This window comes from Mustela nivalis, assembly GCF_964662115.1.
Source record: "Mustela nivalis genome assembly, chromosome: 12".
Lineage (NCBI taxonomy): Eukaryota > Metazoa > Chordata > Mammalia > Carnivora > Mustelidae > Mustela > Mustela nivalis.
This window is the reverse complement of record NC_139031.1, coordinates 33670674-33691524: the sequence shown is the minus strand read 5'-3', so window position 1 is coordinate 33691524 and position 20851 is coordinate 33670674. Positions and strand designations below refer to the sequence as shown.

General features: G+C 40.2%; 1 protein-coding gene across 2 annotated transcripts in view; it reads left to right on the top strand.

Moving 5' to 3' along the window:
- Positions 1-4763: 4763 nt before the first annotated feature.
- Positions 4764-20851, top strand: part of MDFIC (MyoD family inhibitor domain containing) — a 91597-nt gene continuing 75509 nt past the window's right edge. The window contains exons 1-2 of one of the 2 annotated variants that reach the window (XM_082692413.1): positions 4764-5166; positions 5442-5627. In XM_082692413.1, coding sequence (XP_082548539.1) covers positions 5543-5627 — 85 coding nt within the window. In that variant the 5' untranslated portion in view covers positions 4764-5166; positions 5442-5542. The remainder of the gene's footprint in view (positions 5167-5441; positions 5628-20851) is intronic. The other variant, XM_082692414.1, reaches the window with a different exon arrangement.

The following is a 20851-nucleotide window of genomic DNA, read 5'->3' as shown; positions in this document are numbered from 1 at the left end:
ACTAGGAGGTGGAGAAATACAGTTAAAACAAATTGGCCTAGAATCACAGTTACTCATTTCCCTTGCAGCTATAAAAATGTAATTCTGTGAAAGATACTCTTTCAAGTTGCAACAGATTTTTTATGTGAACATTTTTGGGTGAAATTTTTCCTGAAATATAAAAATACTAACCTGCTTCCATAAGAAACAGAATGCAGTACTAATTTAACGGAATCTTCCTTAATGACCTAGACCTCGTTAGAAACATTCACTTTCACTGGGCTGAATTCACAAAGGCACCAGTATGACGTGTTTATTTTCCTGTATCTTCCCTGTCTGTCATCTACCATTTCTTCTGCTGTCATTTTTTTCTGACCTTATAGCTCCCTTAGCTAATGTCTTTTTCTCAAAGCCCCTATGTCCTAAATTTTTTGTGAGCTAAGACAATAAAGTTTGTTTAGAGGTCTGTGTTCACACACAAAAAAATGAGTAGGATTTGAGAAAATTGATGGCCATTGTGTTGGCACGATGGGAAGGTCATGAAGGTTATTTTTGGTATTTAAGAGTCTTAGGGTGATTTCCTGGTTGCTATGTCCCTGGGTTTTGGGTTTGCTAAAGTCACACTTCCACATGAATGAGTTAGGTATATATCTTTTCTAGAAAAACTACCAAAGACCTTGGTACAATCTGGGAATGACTGACTTTAAATGATTAAAGTATATAAGCCTTTTCCCCCCCCACAAAACAAATAATAGACTTTTTTTAGTATGCACCTCTAATGTATATTTATAAATGACATACAAGTGCTTTTTTTACTAATGTTTTATATGCACTATAAAACATACTCAGAAATAGAAATTACAAATAACAAAAGAAAAATATAAATGCTCAAATTAAAATACTTTCTCATTATTCTCTCACATTCCAGAGACTTGTCTTGTGCACCCCCTGGGATCCATGCACAATGACCTATCCTGCTTGCAGAACTCTGGTTAAGCTTACTATGTAAGAGTAGTTACTCTGACTTGAGCTATGCCATTCAGTCTCTGCCCAACTGAAAACTAATTTAGCTGCTTTTCAAGACCTCAAATAAAAATTTTTAGCAACCAAGCCTAACATGTGGCAATGTAGCATATAGTAGGTGCACAATAAACGTTTGAATGTTGAACAAATGGTGAAGGTTAAGTAGTCCATAAGGATGCTTTATAAACTCATTTGATTAGTTCATTTTATCTGCTTAGGTCATGACCGACTTCTCTGACAACGTGTTCATATATTCTATCACTAGTGTGTGTATCACCAAGCAGAAATGGTTGCAAGTAAGAAAGGGCTAAAACAGAATCTTTCAGAGTGGTTACTTTCTTCCTGTTTCTTTGATTGCAGATAACTGTGCACCATACAGTGATGCTTTGTAAATGTTCGTTCTTGCGTGATAATGCAGTGATCCTCAGAACTGATCTGCTTCCGTCATTGGGATTTTAAAGAAGGTAGAGGGCTTTGAGCCAGGACTAGAGCACTTAATTGTAATGGGAGGCCCGACCCAGGATAGTTTCCACCCATCGAGATCATTATAGTATGAGGCGTGGCAAAACCTGATTGAACGAACACGATGATGTGATGATACCCATGGACATCTGGGAGGGTGGGTGTACACTAATCAGTAGTAACTAAATAATGGTGATTCTCAAGCTAGAGAGAGAACAGTATGATGACCTTGGGAAGCCTGTAGAGAAAAGGAGAGAGGCCAGTGAGGACACACTTGTATTGAGTATCAGGGCATAGCTGTGTCTTAGGCCTTCTGCCCTTACATGACATGTTCATCTTGGGTGCTCATAATTTCTAGCCAGTGAAGTACCATCTATCTGCTTATATTCCCAGCTCCTATCCAGCAACCTTCCAGATGCTTCCAGTTAGCTCTCTTGCTAACTCTCTTGCTAGCTCTCTAGCTCTCAGACACCACGTGATCTGCATGATTAATTCAGCAGATTTTCCCAAACCTGTTTTTCCTAGATGTTTCGATCTCTGTGGGTGGTATTGCCACTCTCCAACTAGATTCAGAAAGCTGGAAGTCACCTTTGATTCCTCTAACTTCCTACCTTATATCTCTATTTGGTTTCACTGCCAGCATCATCCCTTGCCCCCTTTTGGACTCCCGAACTCTAGTCTCAGTGCCATTGGACTTACATTGACCGTTGTCAGTTCTCCACAGATGCTTGGCTGACCTCCACTCTCTGGCCTGCCACCCTCATGGCTCCTTCTACCTGGGGCAGTCTGTTTCTCTTCTTTTCACTTTCTCCTTCTGGTCTCAGCAGAGACGCAATTTTTTCGAGGAACTTTCTCTTGGTTCCTAGACCAGACTGTATCTCCCTGCTAGGTTACTATCCTAGCACCCCAAAACTTCCCTTGCCATGCTTCTCAGCAAATCTGTTGTCAAGGGGCTGCGTAACCATACTTTTTCTAGGCTGTGAAATCCATGGGCAGTGGTCCCACTTATCATCTTCATTGCTATGTCCCCGGCACCCACCACAGCGCCTTCTGCCTCCAAACATATTTGTTGAATAGAAGAATGAGAGAATGAGGGCGTGGAGTGCTGCTCATCAGCAAGGGACAGGGTAATTGGGAAGCTTGGGGAACACTTAGGAGCACACACTTAATTTCTGGTCTATCGGATGCCACCTTTATACCTTGCAGAGGGAAGACTTGTATCTGCCTAAACAACTGAGATAATCTGCTTTATAGTCAGATAGGTCTGAGTTCTAAATTTTAGCAATGAAATCCTGGCAAGTTAGTGGTAGAGCCAATGTAAAAATTCATTGAGAAAGTTTGTGTAAAGTACATGCATGGTTACCTGGTATGTTGATGTGGCCGTTGTGTGATCTTGCTGTCATACCATGCTCTGTGTAACCCATCAAAATGCTTCTGCTGTCTAATAACAGTTAACACTTTGGAGCACCTGTCTTCCTATCTGACGTTCTTCCAAATGCTATAAGAGAATTATCTTTTTATACTTTTAATTTCTATTTTAATTATTTTATAATTATTTTAATAATTATCCCACTAGCCCTTCTGGGACTCTGTAAAGAGTTTCTCTTGCCATCCTTATTTTATGAGGCCACCAAAGCCGAGAGAGAGTTTGACTAAGATGCCCAAAGTCACACAGCTGAACAAGATACAGCATTTGACCATCAAGGTGATTGTACAACATAGCCTCTCATTTATTCTTTATATTTTTATTTAATGTTATTTCTTTCCCGTTAAGAAGATGTTTAAATTCAAGGATTGACTCACATATGTGCAACACTAAGTACTCTGCAAAATTACCAAATACTTATCACTGATTGTGACTTTCCAGATGAGTGGTATAACTTCTTTATATTCATGGACTTTACCATCTTTGTGAGGCGATCAGAAAAAAAAAAGGGGGCAAAGGAAATAGTAAGAAAGGGCTAAAACAGAATCTTTCAGAGTGGTTACTTTCTTCCTGTTTCTTTGATTGCAGATAACTGTGCACCATACAGTGATGCTTTGTAAATGTTCGTTCTTGCGTGATAATGCAGTGATCCTCAGAACTGATCTGCTTCCGTCAAGTAGATTCCAGAGTCCAGGCCCCTGTACACGTTTTCAGGAAAGTGAAGGCACTTCTATGCACACCATACCTGAAACCTCTACACTAAAGATAGAAGAAAAAAAAAAATGTGTTAGTCCTAAGTCATTAGGGAAAATGTCATTTGTTTTTTGGTAAGTATAGTCTGAATAACTGTCATCAGAAACTTGAAAGACTGTGTTTTTTAGATTTAATTGAACGTTTGGTTGCACTGACTCTAAAGAAGCAGATCTTCTCAATTAGTTGGACTCAATTCCAGTTGTTTTTTTTTTTTTTTGGTTTTTTTGTTTTGTTTTGTTTTAAGAAATGAGATTCCTGAGATATTATGAATGATAGACCTAGAAAGATCTATCCAGTACACATTTTCTTCCTTTTTTTGGTAACATGGCTGTGATTCCTCTCTTGTCCTAGAGATCTGAAGAATGAGTTTGTTCTACCGTTTTACAAATGAATTCTGCATTTCACTTACAATGAATGAAAAAAAAGAGCACAGGTTATGTGAACGTATTATTAAAATACTTTATATCTGCAAATTACTTTGTACTTGTATTCTAGGCTTGTCAGATTAAGCTACAATCAGAACGTCTGAGAGTTCCTTGGCTTTTGACTTCCGACCACAAGTTTATCTCGCCACAGAAGCCATTCAGGGTGTCGTAGTCCTGGCTTGGGGCCCTGGGTTGCAGTGTCTTCTGTGGCATCTGTCTTGTCAGCCTGGATGCCTCTCCTGGCTTCAAGCACGTGCAACTGGTTTTATGGAGCTAGGATCCTGTTTGACCAAGATCAAGCCTTGAAAAAGAGAATAAAGGTAACTTAAGAGGCACAGAGTAAGAATTTAAACACTGCTAAGGGGCACAGTTTCAAAACCACACTTCTGCTCTCCCACCTGTAAAATTCGACAAATATTTGTACTCTTTTTGGTTTTGCATTGTCCACCCTAAAGGTTTCTCCTTCACTGATATAGTTCCCAGAGCTTCAGTAGGTCTGGGACAGGACTGGGAAGAAAGGCTGGGAGAGAGAGATTGGGGTGAGGATGGCCAGGAAGATGCCAGGGCAGCCAGGGACCAGCCAACTCTCTCCTTTCTCCCAGTCCTTAGAAGAACCCCTAGCTCTGAGCCAGCCCATTCAGGCTTTGGCCTCCTGACCCAGAGGGCTTGGGCGAGAAGGGAGCCCACATTGTACCGCCCCCGGGCTCGGGCCACCCGCCAAGAGTTCGAGGCCGCCTGATCCGGATATGATGAAAAAGAGCAACAGAGGGAAAAGTGTTTCAGGAGTGGAGGCGTGGAGGACCGGGGAAAAGAGAGGCAGAAGGGGGAACAGTCCCCCTCGGCGGGGAACGGGCCGGACTGAGCTGGCTGGAAAGAGGGGGCGGAGAGCTCGGAGTCAGAGGAACGGCCGCTGGCGCAGTTGCCGCCACTGCAGTGTCTGGGCTGAGCCGGAGGGAGGCGGGGAGGGACGCGCCGGGGCGGCCGCCAGTGCTGCCAGGCCGCTGGGGCAAGATGCCGCCGCGGCCAGAGCTTTGCTAACTTTCTGGGCGGAAGAGGAGGAGGAAGAAGGGGCTTTGAGAGAGTTGGGGGGATGCTGAGGTAGGTGGTGGTCGGCCGGGCCAGGAGGAGGAGGAGGAGGGGTTTGGTCCCCTTCCCCAGGCTTCCAAACCCAGACTCCCTTCCCCGCCCGCCTTCAGCGCCTCCCTCCCCCCGCCCACCCCCACTGTCAACGTGCGGGGCAGCAGTTTTCCTCCCGGGTTTCAAATCAAAACTTCTCCGGGGTGGGGTTTGGGGGAGGGAAGCGGAGGGGGAGGGAATGTCCTGTCGGGGTGGTGTGCTGGTCTCTAAAAACACTTTTTTTTTTTTTCCGCCAGAAGCAGTCAGTCCTCTGCACCCAACACCTTAAGAGCCCTTCGGTCCGCCCCCGGGGCGGAGAGCTCGGCGGCAGCGCGGCGCGGGCTCCGTGGAGCGGCCCATGTCCGGCGCGGGTGAAGCCCTCGCTCCCGGGCCCCAGCTCGGCGCCGAGGCGGGCTGCGGCCGGCTGGGCGCCCCAGCCCAGGGTGAGTGCCTGCTTGCAAGTTGCAAGACACTTTGTCATTGTCGCATTTTAAAAAATCTGTTCACACGTTTACTGATCGGGGGCGGAGGGGTGGAGGTTGGTGCGGGGAGGACGGATTCTCACTTCGTAGTTGTGAACTTTTGCACAGTTACTGTTACTCAAACAAGTTCTCCAGGACTCCTGCCCCAGATCAACAACCGGATAAGAGGGCGGGATCCGCTGGTCCTTCCACTCCCCCTTCCTTTGGTTGCGGGGGGTGGGGGGGTGGGGGAAGGGGATGACCTGACTGGTCTTTCTTAAGCATATGCATTTTGGGGCCTAAGACTCAAATATGTGGGATCCCTCCCTCCCCTGCTTCGCTTCGGTTTTAGTGTCTTCATCAGATCCCGGTGTGCTGCTGCTCTCTGACCAAGTACGCGCTCTCTGCTCATCTTTCTGTTTCTTGTGGGCCACCCTGTGACTGGACTCCGTTGATGATCCAGGTGTCTGTGACCCACTGCTTGGGAATGACTCTCACAGATGTTTCAGTAACTGTTTTGTTTTGAAATAAACATGCTTTAAAAGAAACACTTTCCAAGAATGAATTAGCTCCTCTGTGTTCTTCCAAAGTGTAAACACAGGCAACCTATAGAGAAACTAATCTTGTTTCTGGGAAACTTCCCTAAGAAACTTATAAACAAGTCAGGCAGTATCTTTTTTCTCTTGAAGGTAACCTACTTCAGATCTTCCATGGCGACAGAGAACAAGGACCTTACTCTTCAGATGCATTTTCCTCTAAGCGTGGCTCTGATTTAAAAAGTTCTGATATTGATAGAAGCTAAATGTTCCAGATCTCAGAAACCTACTTTATACTCTTGATTTTAAGCATATCTGATAGCTTTTCTTTTCCTTTGACCATAATGTAGTGAGCTTCTTGGGATTTTGTTTTTATGTTTGCATTTGTGTTTGTAAAGACAGCAGAAATGGAAAAGAAGAAGTTAATGTTGAACTCAGAAAAGGTTTTGCAGAAAACATCCATGACTAAATTAGAATGTTCTGGCATTCAGGGCTGTTAAATTGAATTATGTTTATCATTGCCTCTTGCTTCTAAACAGTGAGTCATTTTTTTTCTGAAGAGCAAATAGAACGAATCAGAGAGCTAGAATGATCAACATATTTTCCCAGAAGCAGCCCACGTTCTTCACTCTGTATTGCCAACGTAGTCATTTTCCTGTTAGGCATGCCCTTCATAGTCTTATCGACTCATTGATGTTTATGTTCACACTTGAGCTGTTAATCACTCTTGTTAAATGATGCTTATGTCAAAATCCACATCAGATATACTACAAAAACAATTGATTTGACATAGTGATATCTACAGTGTCCAACTTTAATAATGCATCTTCAGAGTCAGAACTTGCAGTGGTACTAAATATATCTGTGCAAATGCAATGCTGTAGAATACCCCAGGATCTGGCATTAAGAAGTGGTCATCTAGAATGGCCTGAGGTGCAACTGACTGCATACAACACCCAACACCTACATTATCAGTGTGAAAACTCTTGGACTATATTGTACCTGAAAATTGGCTTATCCTTCACAACATAGATATATGGTGCTTTTTTACTAGTTTATCTTTGACTCACAACATCCTTTAAACAGGCATCAATTTAATTGTAACCATAATACAATGTTGATCTTTTAAAAAAAGATTCTTGTTATAATACTGTGTCTCAAACAAGCAGATTTCATAAAGTGTATTGAAAGAAAAAAAAAAATTGAGCCAGTAGATAGAATAAGAGCTTCAAGATGCTGCCTTCCATGGTTAGGTTGGTTTTACTGGTAAAGACATTAGCGAAGAGAGCACCTTTGCTCACAGAGCACTTAACTCTCAAGCTCTTGCTTGAGTTGTTTTATCCTCTTCCTTCTGTCCTTGGATTCTTTTATCATCCTTTCAGAAGAACAGTTTAATCGTTCTCTGGTAAATTGTGGGTGCTTAGTTAATGGAAACTTAATTTAAAATTTTTATATATTGAAATCAGTGAGAAGAATGGAGTGTTGTAGGAAAATTAGCCGAGAATACCTTTTCATGAGCGGGACATAGAAGGGCAAGTCTTAACTTGTAAACAAAGATACCTAGATGACAACATAAAACCTACACATTTATTACTGGATTATGAAGCGCTATCCATACTGCTAACTGAGGACCTATAATGTTCAAGTTACAAGACATTTTAGGGGGTCTGTAGTGAACTCACCATCAACTCTAGCGTTCCTTTCTCCATTCCTTCAGGTGGTTAGTTAGACCCCAAAGTGTAGCTCATTTTACTCATCAGCATTCAGAGTTAGGAAGGTTTTTCTTATTAAAAGCATAGTTCTCTTTTTTCAAAATTTCTACTCTTTTCCTGTGATTCTGGAAGGAAATTCTATTGCTTTGAAAGCATTAAAAGTATTTTCTGTGTATTTTGAAAATTGTTACAGAGCAAGGACGTAAGCTCATATGCTCCAGGCTGTGAGAGGGACCCAGGACCCAGGATGGATGTCAGAAGAGAGGGAGCAGCGGGGACTGTGGGCTGTAGGATGGCTCATGGGCCAGGAGGCTCCAGCTCATTGTTGCCATTTGGGCTAATATCTTCCAGTATTTCAAGAGACACTGGAAATACAGGTTTTTATGTATCATCTCTCCCTGTTTAAAAGTTGGATATTGATTAAATACAATCTTTGTCCAGGCCAACAAACAACTACACTTTCAAGCTGGAAATGGCCTCTAGGCAACTGATCTGTTATCTCTGTTACAGAAAATAGCACGTAAACATCTATTTATAACTATGCAGAGAACCTGTATAAATGTCTTAGTAGGTGAAGGATGAGTAAAATGTAATATCGTTTTAAGAGAGAGTGGATCCTAATATGTTGTATGTTAATTAATTGAATTTAAATTTAAAAGATGTGGATATTGTGTATGTGGTTCATCAAATTGTCTTTTTTTTTTTTCTTTTTAGGGTTAGACATCTTAAGATTCATTGTGTTATCAAAATAGAAAATATAAGGACTTACCTTTTGGTGCAGTAGTTACTAGAATCCATACAGCAGAAAGAGCTTTTTAATTAAGTACTTCACTCATACATTTGGGACTTGTAACCAGAAGGGTTTTTAGAAATAATTTTGTCCAACTTGCTCACTTTTTAGAAAGGTTGCCCAAATAATTTAAGTGACTTGGCCAAGGTCTCATGCAGTCAGTAGAAATCAGGGTAGAACCACAAATTGTGGAATATATGTCATTGTGATAAATGTGGTTGAAGGAGAGAATCAATACAACTGTTTCCTACGGCTGGATGAATTAAAGATAATAGGCTTTGGATACTGTGAATCACTTGAGCCTGTTCCAGTCCCTGCATCACGCCCCCACCCCCCACACGCCCTATTGCATTTGCCAAGACTTAGACTGTTGGACTGTGAGTGCTGGAATATACTTTAATGTGATAATGTGTGATTTAATGCACTCTTTTCTCTTGGGAGAGTCCTCTGAGACTATTAGGCAGACTTTTCATAGCAGGATGCAAAATGCCAGTGAAGTTAATTAAAAATAATTTAAAATAGAAGCTAGGGAGAAAATCTTTGAGTTGAAATTACATAAGAAGAGCTTTGACTTAGAAGATTAGCTGAGTTGTCAGGAGTTTATAGTGGCTAATCAGATTTCCTTTATGGGAAGCCTGTTTATTTCATTTTATGCAGTATATGCTTGTAATACCCATATTCTTCTATTTGTATCATATTGTTTTATCCTTCTGGTTAAGGATGGCATTTCTCAAAGTGTGTCATCTTTGGATAGCTTCTGTCTCTGGTTCCAGTCGCCAATGACCGTGTTTCCAAGAGATATTTGGTAACATCTGGAGGCCTGTTTAGTAGACATGCAGGGAGTGGAGTGGGTCCTCCTGGGATCCAGTGGGTAGAAGCGAGGGTTAATGCAAAATATCTTAGAATGCACAGGACAGAACAGCCCCTTACAACAAAGAATTATCTGGCCTTATAATGTCAGTAGTGTTGAGATGCTATCCTGATCTCTTGAGGCAACTGACAGTTTTGGTCCCCCTGTAGACTTAAAGTGTCCATTTCTAGGTGGAAGGCTCAAGAATCTTCACTTTTAACAGGCCCCAGGTACTCTTTATTTCTGGTTGGAAATCATTGTTTTAGAGTATTTTATCTGTAGAAAGACAAGTTATCATAGATTTCTAGTAAGTCTCTCTCTCTTTTTTAGTAGAAAGAATTCAGAAAGCTTTTATTTTTTATTTTTTTTTTTTTTTAATATTTTTTTTTTTTTTTTTTTAAAGATTTTATTTATTTATTTGACAGAGAGAAATCACAAGTAGGCAGAGAGGCAGGCAGAGAGAGAGAGGAGGAAGCAGGCTCCCTGCTGAGCAGAGAGCCCGATGCGGGACTCGATCCCAGGACCCTGAGATCATGACCTGAGCCGAAGGCAGCGGCTTAACCACTGAGCCACCCAGGCGCCCCAGAAAGCTTTTAGAAAGTCTCTTTTTCAAGTTCCAAATTTTCAGTGCTATCACTCTGCATTACTGGTCTTCAGCATTTTTATTACCTACCCAGTTAATAAAAATAGTGCTATGTATTCATCTTCAAAGAATTTTCTTAAATTTTGTTTACCACCATACAAATGTATTGTGTGTGAACATTAGAAAAGAAATACATAAATAAGGGTTGTAGGCAGATGAGATAAAAATAAGTGAAACAGATATTTTTATACTTTCTTCCACCACTTCAGCAGATAATTCTTGTCCTGCCGCCCTACACTGCTCTTTGGAGATCCCATGATTATGGAATAATGAGGCAAAGATTGCATAATTTGCACTTTAGTTGTGTTCCTTTGTGAGCTGGAGTTTTGGAATCTTGATCCTGTCTTGTAGAAACAGTGATCAATGGAATTTTGTTATGTGACAGGTACAGAGAGAAATAGACTGAATGAAATCAGGATCTCACAGATCGATGGGGAAATATATACATTCACCCATAACTATCATGCAAGGTAGACTGATAGGTGCTATAACAGATGTATGAAGGAAGTGCAAAGGCAGAACGTGGATGTGAGAAAGTATCTCTAGCTGGGGCATTTGGAAAAACCTCAAGGGAAACTTGATTTGAGCTGGATGAAGAGCCATGATCACAGGACTCAGCTCTGTGAGATGGATGGTGGGAAGTAGAGCTTGGAGGGAATTACTACAGAATGCTAAGTACTTTGCTAAACCCATTGTATGGATTGTAGGAAGAAAGCAAGAGTGGAATAAGGTTGAGAAGCAAACTGAGGTGATTTTGAGGATGGCCCTAATTCTCCATGGAAGTGTTTGAATATCCTTAACTGGGAACAGTGGTGAGCCATTAAAAGTTCTTGAGAAAGGGAAGGACAGGACCACGGTGGTTATTTTTAGGAAAATAAATCGGGTGGCAGTACAAATGATGGTGTTGGTGGGAGGGGCAAGAGTGAAGGTAGTGATTATCCAGGAAGCTATTATTGTCACCTGACAAAAGAGGACATAGGGCAGAATGAGTAGGAGTAGAATTGAGAAAATTAGTTTAAGAACATAGCAAAAGTAGGATAGAGTTCTACCTAGATATGAGAGCCCCTGGAGGGCTTTTGATTTTTACTTATCATCTGTGACTCCTAAAGCACAGTGTCCAAATTCTGTTGAATTCAATTGATATAATTGGGCAACATATTTAATATGGGAGATGCTGGAAAGGTAAAAATTTAAGGTAGTCCACAGGTTTGCCTTTTTGGCCTGAGCAACAACATAGGAGGAGCTGTTGAGTCATCTTTTAATCCTGTTGGTTCCTGAAACTTATCCCTTGACATGAGACCCAATAAACAATGGAAAAGTAGAACTTGTACCTAGGAGAATGGTGAGGGTCAGGCCCCTAGGCTGAAAGTTCACCATCAGGTAGCTGATGGATGGGCACAAGAATGAGAGAGAGGACTGAGGGGCAGACTGAGGTATGGGCACTCTTACGGAGGAGAAGGAAAAGAATGCAGAAAGAGAGACTATAAGGAGTGGTCACAGAAGCATTAGAGGTTTAGTGGTCGTAGAAGATGAACGAAAATTGCAGTCTGGTGAGGGAGAAGTATGGTGTATAGAAGGTTTCTGTTGGATGGGTAGATTTTGAGCATGCTCACCACATGCTAATGGAAAGAAATTTAGAGGATAGAGAGATTGAAGATGAAAGTGTATGGAGCACAGTGATGGTGTGGGTGTGTGTAATTGAAAGAGTAAAATTCTGGGACCGAATGGCATGGAGACCAGTCTTAGGAAGGTAGAGAATATTCCCTTTTCAGATGGATATGGGAGAAAATGATGAATGATAATCTAGAGAAAGTTTGATAGGAAAAAGAGATCCTGGGAGGCCTCGATCTTCTCAGCAAAGTAGATGGTAACATTTCCTGGGAGCAAGACTGGGGGGTGGTTTTAGGATGAGCTGAGAAATTTGAGATGAGTGGAAAAGATTTCAAAGAATGAAGTATTCAAGAGGGATTCAATCTGGGGCAAACAAAAGTCTGCTCAGTAACACTGAGGGCTTAACTAAGAATGAATGGCATGAATTTTTAGTGGACAAGGTCAGCATGGTTGATTGCCTTGCTCAGCAAGGAGCAGGAAGGAGCTTGAGAATAGAAGCTGATAGAATGAATTTTTGGAATTAGCAAAGGGTTGGAGGTTGGCAGGGTGGAAGCAGTGGGGGACAAGGGAGGAGGATTATACATGTGTGGGAAGAGTGTGTTTGTTCTAACTAATCTTGTGTTCTAGGGTATATGGGGAGCCAGAGAGACCAGAAGTGCAACTGGCAGGCAAAGGTTTCAGGGCAGCAAGAACTGTGCCTGTTGGCCTTGTTTGGTCAGTTAACATACAAGGATTTTTTAATTAAAAAAAATATATATATGTGTGTGTGTGTGTATAAAGAAAATATATAATTATAAAATATAGATAATATACAAATAGTAAATATAATACATATAAAAATATACATATATATGTGTATGTACACATATATATGTATATATTTATAAATATTTATAAATTTATATACATTGATAAAATATAAATATTTTATTTATAAATAAATAAAATTTATATATATATATATATATATATATATATATATAAATAAATTGAATGACCTTTATAGAGCTAGTGGGGAAATTGGAATTTTTGGGTGTGTAAGAGTCTTTCCTGTTTCTTTGAACCTTATTTCCTGGATCTTGTTGAGGTGATTTCATGGAAAGTTCTAATAGCTGTGTGCAATTATTTTACCAGCATTATATTTTTATAATAATAAAAGATTTGGGGAAAATAAGGAAGCGTAAATTGACACAATCTAAAGTTAAGTCATTTGCAAATGGAAAATTAGAACGATACAATAAGCAACAACAGAGTATAACAATTCAACCAAATTGTCTTTCTGAGATAATGTAATTATTCTACCTTATGTAAAGGCAAGGGATGTGATTTTTATGTTTCTATTTCTAAAGGTCTTTATAATCAGTTTTTGTTAAGGGAAGACAGATTCTGCACTGGCTAGATTCTGGATGTTTGGCTAGTTGGATGTTGGTGAGTCGCTTCAGTGAAGGACGCTTCAGTGCTTCCTGCTGACCTAATCTTACATGTGTTTGTGCACCAGTTTTTTGGATGCTTCGCTTTTCTTTATCTTCGTGGCTCTGTCTCTTTTTCCCTTCTCTCCTCCTTTCCCGAAGTTAAACTTTTCGTATCTTCTTTCCACGTCAGCACACGTATTCTGAAGGAAAGCTTTTAACTTTGTTTTTGAAATCAAGTTGTATTTTAAAAGATTCTAATTTAATCAGTTAGGGTTCACCAAGTAGGAGCTGTGAACAGAGTTATTTTAACATTAATTTCGTTTGTGGTTTCTACTTGCAGTCCACTTCTGTTTTCGGATTCACACCCATGTGACCTGAAGTAAGATGATTCATATGCATGTGCTTTTATGCCTGAATTTTTTAGTAGTTTCAGGAGTCAAGTCTGAAGTTAATTTTCATGCCAGCACAGAGATTTCATTATTGACACGTTTGAAGAGAAACCCTGTTAACAAACATTTTTTTTGTGTGCCTACTATGTACAAAGTCCTGTGAAGATTAAAAATGTGTCATGCAGCGTTTGCCCACAAGGAATTTATAAAGTAGGCGAGAGAGAGAAGATGAGATATAAATGTGCCAAATTAAATTTTAATTCCTTGTCTAAATATCAGTTGCACATTCCAACAAGAACCGTGTGACAGATGAGTTGATGGCCAGTTGCCAACTGACGGGTGTAGTTCTGGAGCATACAAATTCAGAGGTTGAATGAGAAACTCAGAATGGCAACGAGTCAGTTTTGCTGGGTTGGAGTGCTAGTGATCCCCTCTGAAGAATGCGCAGTTTGTAGGTCTTTATGGTTTGGATTATGCAGAATTGAGCACTAAAAATAAAGCAATTTGTGGTTGAGTAGGTGACAGGCGCTCTGAAGGCAGCTGGCAGAGTACAAAGGAACTGGCTTCCCCTTCAAGATACAGTCCTCCTACTCCTTTCCATGATGGATCAGCCCTTGATCTTTTGGGCTCTAGAAATGTAGACCTACTCTGTTCTTAATTTTTCCATCATTTAAGCAACATGCATTTTCTAAGGGGTATTACTCTATTTCTCACCAAAATGCGAGATGAAATTATGGAGCGTGGGGAAGGTATAGGAGCTTATATTAAGATGTATACAACATGAAAATAACTATACCAATTTTTCATCAGTATGCAAAATGAAGTTAATTTTTCTTGAGCTGAGTCATAGCATAGTCAGTCTTTGTGTTGAAAGTATTTCTGGTTGGAGGAGATAAGGATTGGTGGCACTGGTAGTGGACACAGGGGAAAAAAAAGTCTACATCTGAGAGAAATTGAGAAGTTGTAAGTAGCTCAGTCTCATAATTGATTTTGTTGGGGCCGGGAAAAGAGAGAATTGAAAGATGAGTCTGTGAATACCATTAACCAAGATACGGACTACAGTTGGAGAAACAGGACAGAAGAGAAGTGATGACTTTTAAGAAATGTTGAGCTGGAGTTGCTAAAGATGTACTGATGTGCGTTAACTTCAGATTTGTAGGTCAGGACATGGGAACAGGCCTAGAATAATGGATCTACAAGTTTGTCTCCTAGAGTTGGTCATTATGGACCCTTGTAGAAGTTAATGAGATTACAAAGATTATGGAGCCGACATGGGTTGGTTGTCTTACAGGAGAATCCAAAGAAGGCAGTGTCTCAAAGAAAAGAAGCCAGATTAGTGAATTCTATGAGAGGCTTCTAGTTTGGGCCTTTAGGAGAAGTACCAGAGAGGATCAGTTCCATGACCTATAATCTCTGTCTATCATTCTGAAGTCCAAAAAATAAATTCCAGTACAGCTCTGATTCTCTTATTATTATCTTATTTATGGTTTCACTGCTCTGTGAAATGCTCTTCTCCATCCTCTCTCACTTAAGCTATATCAGGATTGGACTCAAATCATAGCTGTGAAAAAGCCTTTGCAGAAGAAACAACCCCCTTTGGTTCACTTTTGATTTCCCTTGGCCTTCATTCTCATAACAGTACCCAGTTAAGGGTTCATCTCCACCTGATAGAACTGAGAGGTAACAGAAAAGTTTTAGAATTGTGGCAGTTAAAACAGTGATCATGAAAAGACTAAAGTTGGGTGTGTGACCTCATTTTAAGAAAAGGGGAAGATGTCAGAGTCCTCAGTTCCTTTTTGTCATAGGCTTAGTCATTTACTAAGCAAGAGAACTGCTGTAGGTATGGCTTCTCTGTGTTCTCGCAGTCAGTAAGACAAAACTCTTTCATAATAGCTTTCTAGACAAGATGAAGAAGACCGTCTTGTCCATAAAGGTGGGCAGAAGTTAAAAAAAAGGCCCTGAAAAGCCCCTGAAGAAATTAAGGGTGTTTAGCACAGAGAAGATCAAGACACAAGAGCATGAGATATTTTCTAAGATGAAACTGTCACATAGAAGGAAGATTAGACTTAGATTGCGAAGAGCAAAATACGATGAATCGGTGAAAAAGACAGGGAAGTAGATTTTAGCCAGTTATGAGGAAAGTCTGAATTGTCACAACAGTCCCAGACTGGGGTGAGCAATGTGCTGAGGCTGTGTCCCGGTTCCTGCCTGGCTCCTCGGGTTGTTCTTGGGAATATTTGATGGTGTTAAGTATTCATCTGACTTCAGGTTATCGGGTTGGGTTGAGACCTCTAAAAGCCCATCTAACTCCAAATTCCTGAGCCGGTGAGTATTTGGTGTTAGCATGAGTATACTTGGTTGAAAGAATACAATTGAACATCTATTTGAAGAGGCAGGAGTTCACTAGGCCTCAGGGTAGGTCATCCTGAAAATATATCTTTAGGACAAGGAACTGTAGTTTAGATGTCAAAGGGAGGAGATAAAACGTGACTGAAGTAATGTGTCCTGGTTGCCAGTAGGAGCTCGCTGTCACCTCACCTCTCCCTGCTCTTTCTGCCGTTTATTTAGAGCCCCGATTGAGATATTACCGGAAATACAGCGGCATTTTGTACTTAGTCTTTTGCATAGTCATATTCAGTTGTATGTTGATCTGATTGTGGAATTGTTTTCCTCTGTGCTGTGTGTATAACCTGCTCTCCCTACCCCCACCCTGTGAACTAGTCCAGTCAGTGTCATTTGTATCACTCTCGCATGTAAATGCACCCTAAGCCTCTGAATGCATAAGAAACCCTTTGAAGGAGTGCATTTTAGATTTTGCTCAGAAGTCTTAACTTTACAAAATATTGGTAACAGTGAATCAATTCAATTGATTTAGGCGTTTCTGTCTGTAAATTTCATAATGATCTGTGCTTATATAATAAATTTATTGTCTTTACAGAATTATGAAATTTTATGCATATGCACATTCATCTGTTAAAAATGCTGTGTTTTGGGGGCGCCTGGGTGGCTCAGTGGGTTAAAGCCTCTGCTTTCGGCTCAGGTCATGATCTCAGGGTCCTGGGATCTAGCCCCACATTGGTCTCTGCTCAGCGGGGAGCCTTCTTCCCCCTCTCTCTTTGCCTGCCTCTCTGCCTCCTTGTGATCTCTCTCTGTCAAATAAATAAAATCATAAAAAAAATGCTGTTTTTTTTTGTTGTTGTTGTTGTTTGTTGTTGTTGTTTTTGCACAGTGAGATTTTGATCCATTCGAGAGCATTAGGAAAAGCACGTTTGTTTTGCTGTGCTTCTTGAATGTCATTGGGCTTGAGGGGTTTGTTTGTTAGTGTTTGTTTGATGGGTGAAGAAGAAAAATTCCAGAGCCTCAGGTCTTCCTGAAATCTGCCTTATCTGTGGTTTTAAAAGGTTACATTTGGGAAGCATTTGTAGATTTCCACATTGTTCTGAGCCTCTGGGACAAACAGACCCAGATATTTTTACTTTTCCCAGTTATTTTAGTCTTGGATTACTTGAGGTTTCATAAACCGGAGCACACATAGAGCACACATAGATCACCTGAAATAATACTGGTATTTTAATAGGGGAGTAAAAATTGTTTAAAGCAATTTTGTTTTCAGAAAAAGGAAGTGTGAATATAGATTGCGTAGCAGTAAGAATATATATCTTACGTAGATTATAAATGATCTGTCTTAGATTATTACCAAATATTAAGTTGAATTGGATGAGACCTATCATGCAGAAACCCCCAAATTTAAGTATAAAGAAAACTACTTATATTCCTTTTCTGTATGAATATATGTGTATTTTACACTAAGTTTTATGAGGTTTTATTAAGATTTCTGCCAAGCACCATTGTTTGTATTAGTCTTTTATGAAGTAAGCAAATAAAGTCTGTATAACAAGTAGAAAATGTATTTGATGGTTGGTTTGTGCATTTAGATATACCTCTGCCTAGTTCAGCAGAATATTTAAGGCAGCTTATAATAGTACATTTTAAAAGAAGATTAAAACATAATAATAGAAAATACGGGTATCGAGGAGATCAAAACATGGGGGAAATAAAAATGTACAGAGAGACTCAGAGTCACTCAATTTTGTCTATAAATTTGGGTCAAAAAGAAGGTATTTTATTTTTATTTTATTTTTTTAAAAGAATTTTATTTATTTGACAGAAAGAGATCATAAATAGGCAGAGGCAGGCAGAGAGAGAGAGAGGAGGAAGCAGGCTCCCTGCTGAGCAGAGAGCCCAATGCGGGGCTCGATCCCAGGACCCTGAGATCATGACCTGAGCTGAAGGCAGAGGCTTTAACCCACTGATCCACCCAGGCGCCCCAAAAAGAAGTCATTTTTAAAAAAATTTGATGTTTACTGTGCATCAAGGAAAAAAAATACAGCTTCTCAGACCACAATGGTTTTCCTTATACTCAGTCTAGAAACAGATTTCTTGCATGGTTTTTCACATAGGGATTATTGAATAGATAACTGCCCTCAACAGCTCCCATATGCTAGCTTTTTTAAAAGATTTTTATTGGGGTGCCTGGGTGGCGAAGTGGGTTAAAGCCTTAGCCTTCGGCTCAGGTCATGATCCCAGAGTCCTGGGATCGAGGCCCATGCCGAGTTCTCTGCTTGGCAGGGAGCCTGCTTCCCCCCTCTCTCTGCCTGCCTCTCTGTCTACTCGTGATCTTTCTTTATCAAATAAATAAATAAAAACTTAAAAAAAAAAGATTCTTATTGTCCTAACAGTTAATGAAATACTAATAGCAAATATGGATGAGCCCTTATTCTGTACCAGAAACTCTGCTTCCCAGACATGATTCCGTTTCTTTCCACATCCACCTTATGGGATAGATACTGTTGTTGGTCCTGTTTTGGCAAAAGTAGTTTTCCCAGGATCTATAAGTTAGTGGTGGACCTCAGGGCCCTGATTTGAGATCCTCTGTTCTTAACCACTTCTAGTGGAAACTATGGTTTAGAGATGGTATTTCTGTCCCAGAGAAACTAATGAGAGTCTTTTCCTTTGTCAGGAAGGAATCAGATACATCTGGACTTGTACATGACAATATTGTCTCCATTTCTTGGAAACCCGTGGCACATACAGAACTTTATGTTTAAAAGCTCATTAGTAGCTTTGACAAACTAATCATCCTTATGCAGCATGACTAGATTCTTTCACTATTACGTGCTCACAGCATTTAGCTATTGAGATTGTACATTTGCTTGATGACAGACTGCTGGAAAGAATATCCCTCTTCAGTAGTTGGAAGTGTTGTCGTTTAGGAAGAGTTACCTTTACCGTTTCTACCGACAATGGGCAGAACTGTGATTAGTTATAAATTACCCGGGAGCAAATTTATGTTGAAAATAAAGTATAACTTGCTAATGAACCTAACTGACCGAGAATAGGATGTGTTTTTTTGTGAGGGGTCATTCCTTGGAATTTTGAAGGGCTGAGTGTTGGAGTGGGTCTTTCTGCCACTAGGTGTGGTATGAAATGAGCCAAGCTGCACGAGACTCTCTAGCTCTGACTTTAATCCTATTTTCAACTGCATATCTATCTCTGAGACTCATTCTGTATTCTCATCAGTAAAATGGAGCTAATGTGTTCTTTAAAATATCATTGATGGTTCTGAAGATCAAATGAATATTATATATCAAATTCCTTTAAAAATTGCTAATGCTGTAATTGCAAAAATTCATTAATTTACTCTTCCCACAAAAGAAAGTGTTGTTTCATTTTCAAAAAGTTGTTTAACAACCATATACCAGCTGAGTGGCTGTTGTGTGCATAGAACATAATGTTGTACATACATTATTATCGAATTTGCTTATTTTTAATGCTCTTCGAGTTTTCTTTTGTGAATCACCATTCAACTAGGTTATCCCCTAGCTCTCAGATAGGTAAAATTCTTACTCTCAAAAATTTAAATTTGTATAATGTCAACTAAGTAAAATATTAGAGATATTTAATTAAATGGAAATTCTGTTTACCTGGTTCTTTCTCCTTCTTCATCAGTGGGAATGATTGAGATTAGAGAGAGATTGCTTCTCACATTCCGTACCTTTCTTTAGAAAAATAACAGAAAGCTAAGAGTATTAATCCTGTAAGAAAGTCATTTCTGCATAGGGCACATTGTATTTTAAATTGATTGCTTAGAATTCTTATTTTCCTCTGATTCTTTTGCTTAATTCATGCTTATTATTTTCTTGGAGAATTAACTTAAATCCAATGCCTTATGAAGGCTTTCTTCCAATTGCCTCCACTCCATTCTGAGTGCCCTTCATTGTATATATGAAGTTTTGGCTGTTCAGCCCTTTTGCAGAGTTAGATTTACAGAATTTGGAGTTAAAAAAAAAAGACCTCTGCAACCATCCAGCTCAGTGCCCTCATTTCCGGTTGAAGAAAATGTGCCCCAGCCACATAGCTGGTCAGTTTCTGAGTCAGAATTATAGCCCAGTACATTTTTCATTACCCTCAGTTTTGTCATTTCTTGTTTTGTTTATATGCTGGGTCTGCCCAGCCAGAGGATTTCCTTTTTTCAGGGCTGAGGTTTTTTTTTTTTGTTTGTTTGTTTGTTTTAATTTTTATTTATTTATTTGTCAGAGAGAGAGCGAGCGAGAGCGAGCACAGGCAGACACAGTGGAAGGCAGAGTCAGAGGGAGAAGCAGGCTCCCTGTGGGGCAAGGAGCCCGATGTGGGACTCAATCCCAGGACGCTGGGATCATGACCTGAGCTGAAGACAGCTGCTTAACCGAGCCACCCAGGCGTCCCAGGGCTGAGGTTTCTGGTAGTTGTTGGGGTTCTCCCCCACCACCCCAGCCAAAGATTCGTCTGTACTTCGGTATTCAGGGTAACTAGAATTCTTTGGGAAGCCAGCCTTTTGGAAGTGGCTGCCAGAAGTAGGCAGCTATTTTCTGGTCTAGTGTTATCTTTAAGGTATCTTCAGTTTTTATTTTAGTCTCTAAAACACGCTTCTGTAGTCATCTGTTAGTAGAACTGATGAGTGTTCACTGTGATTCAGGTTTTATATTCTCATAGTTGTTCCAGCATGGGGACACAACTGAATACCTCTGTATTGGTGATGAGGTCAACTTGCATTTTCTGCTTACTTGGAATCCTTTGATGAGGTGATGCAAAAAGCAAGGTGTGTATCTCAGTGTTAAATAGGCACTCCCGAGTTTTCTCTAAGTTGTGTAGAACAGAAGAACTTAGAGCAGTTTCCCTCACACCTGGCTATCTATGATGATGACAGGACTTCTCCTGTACCAC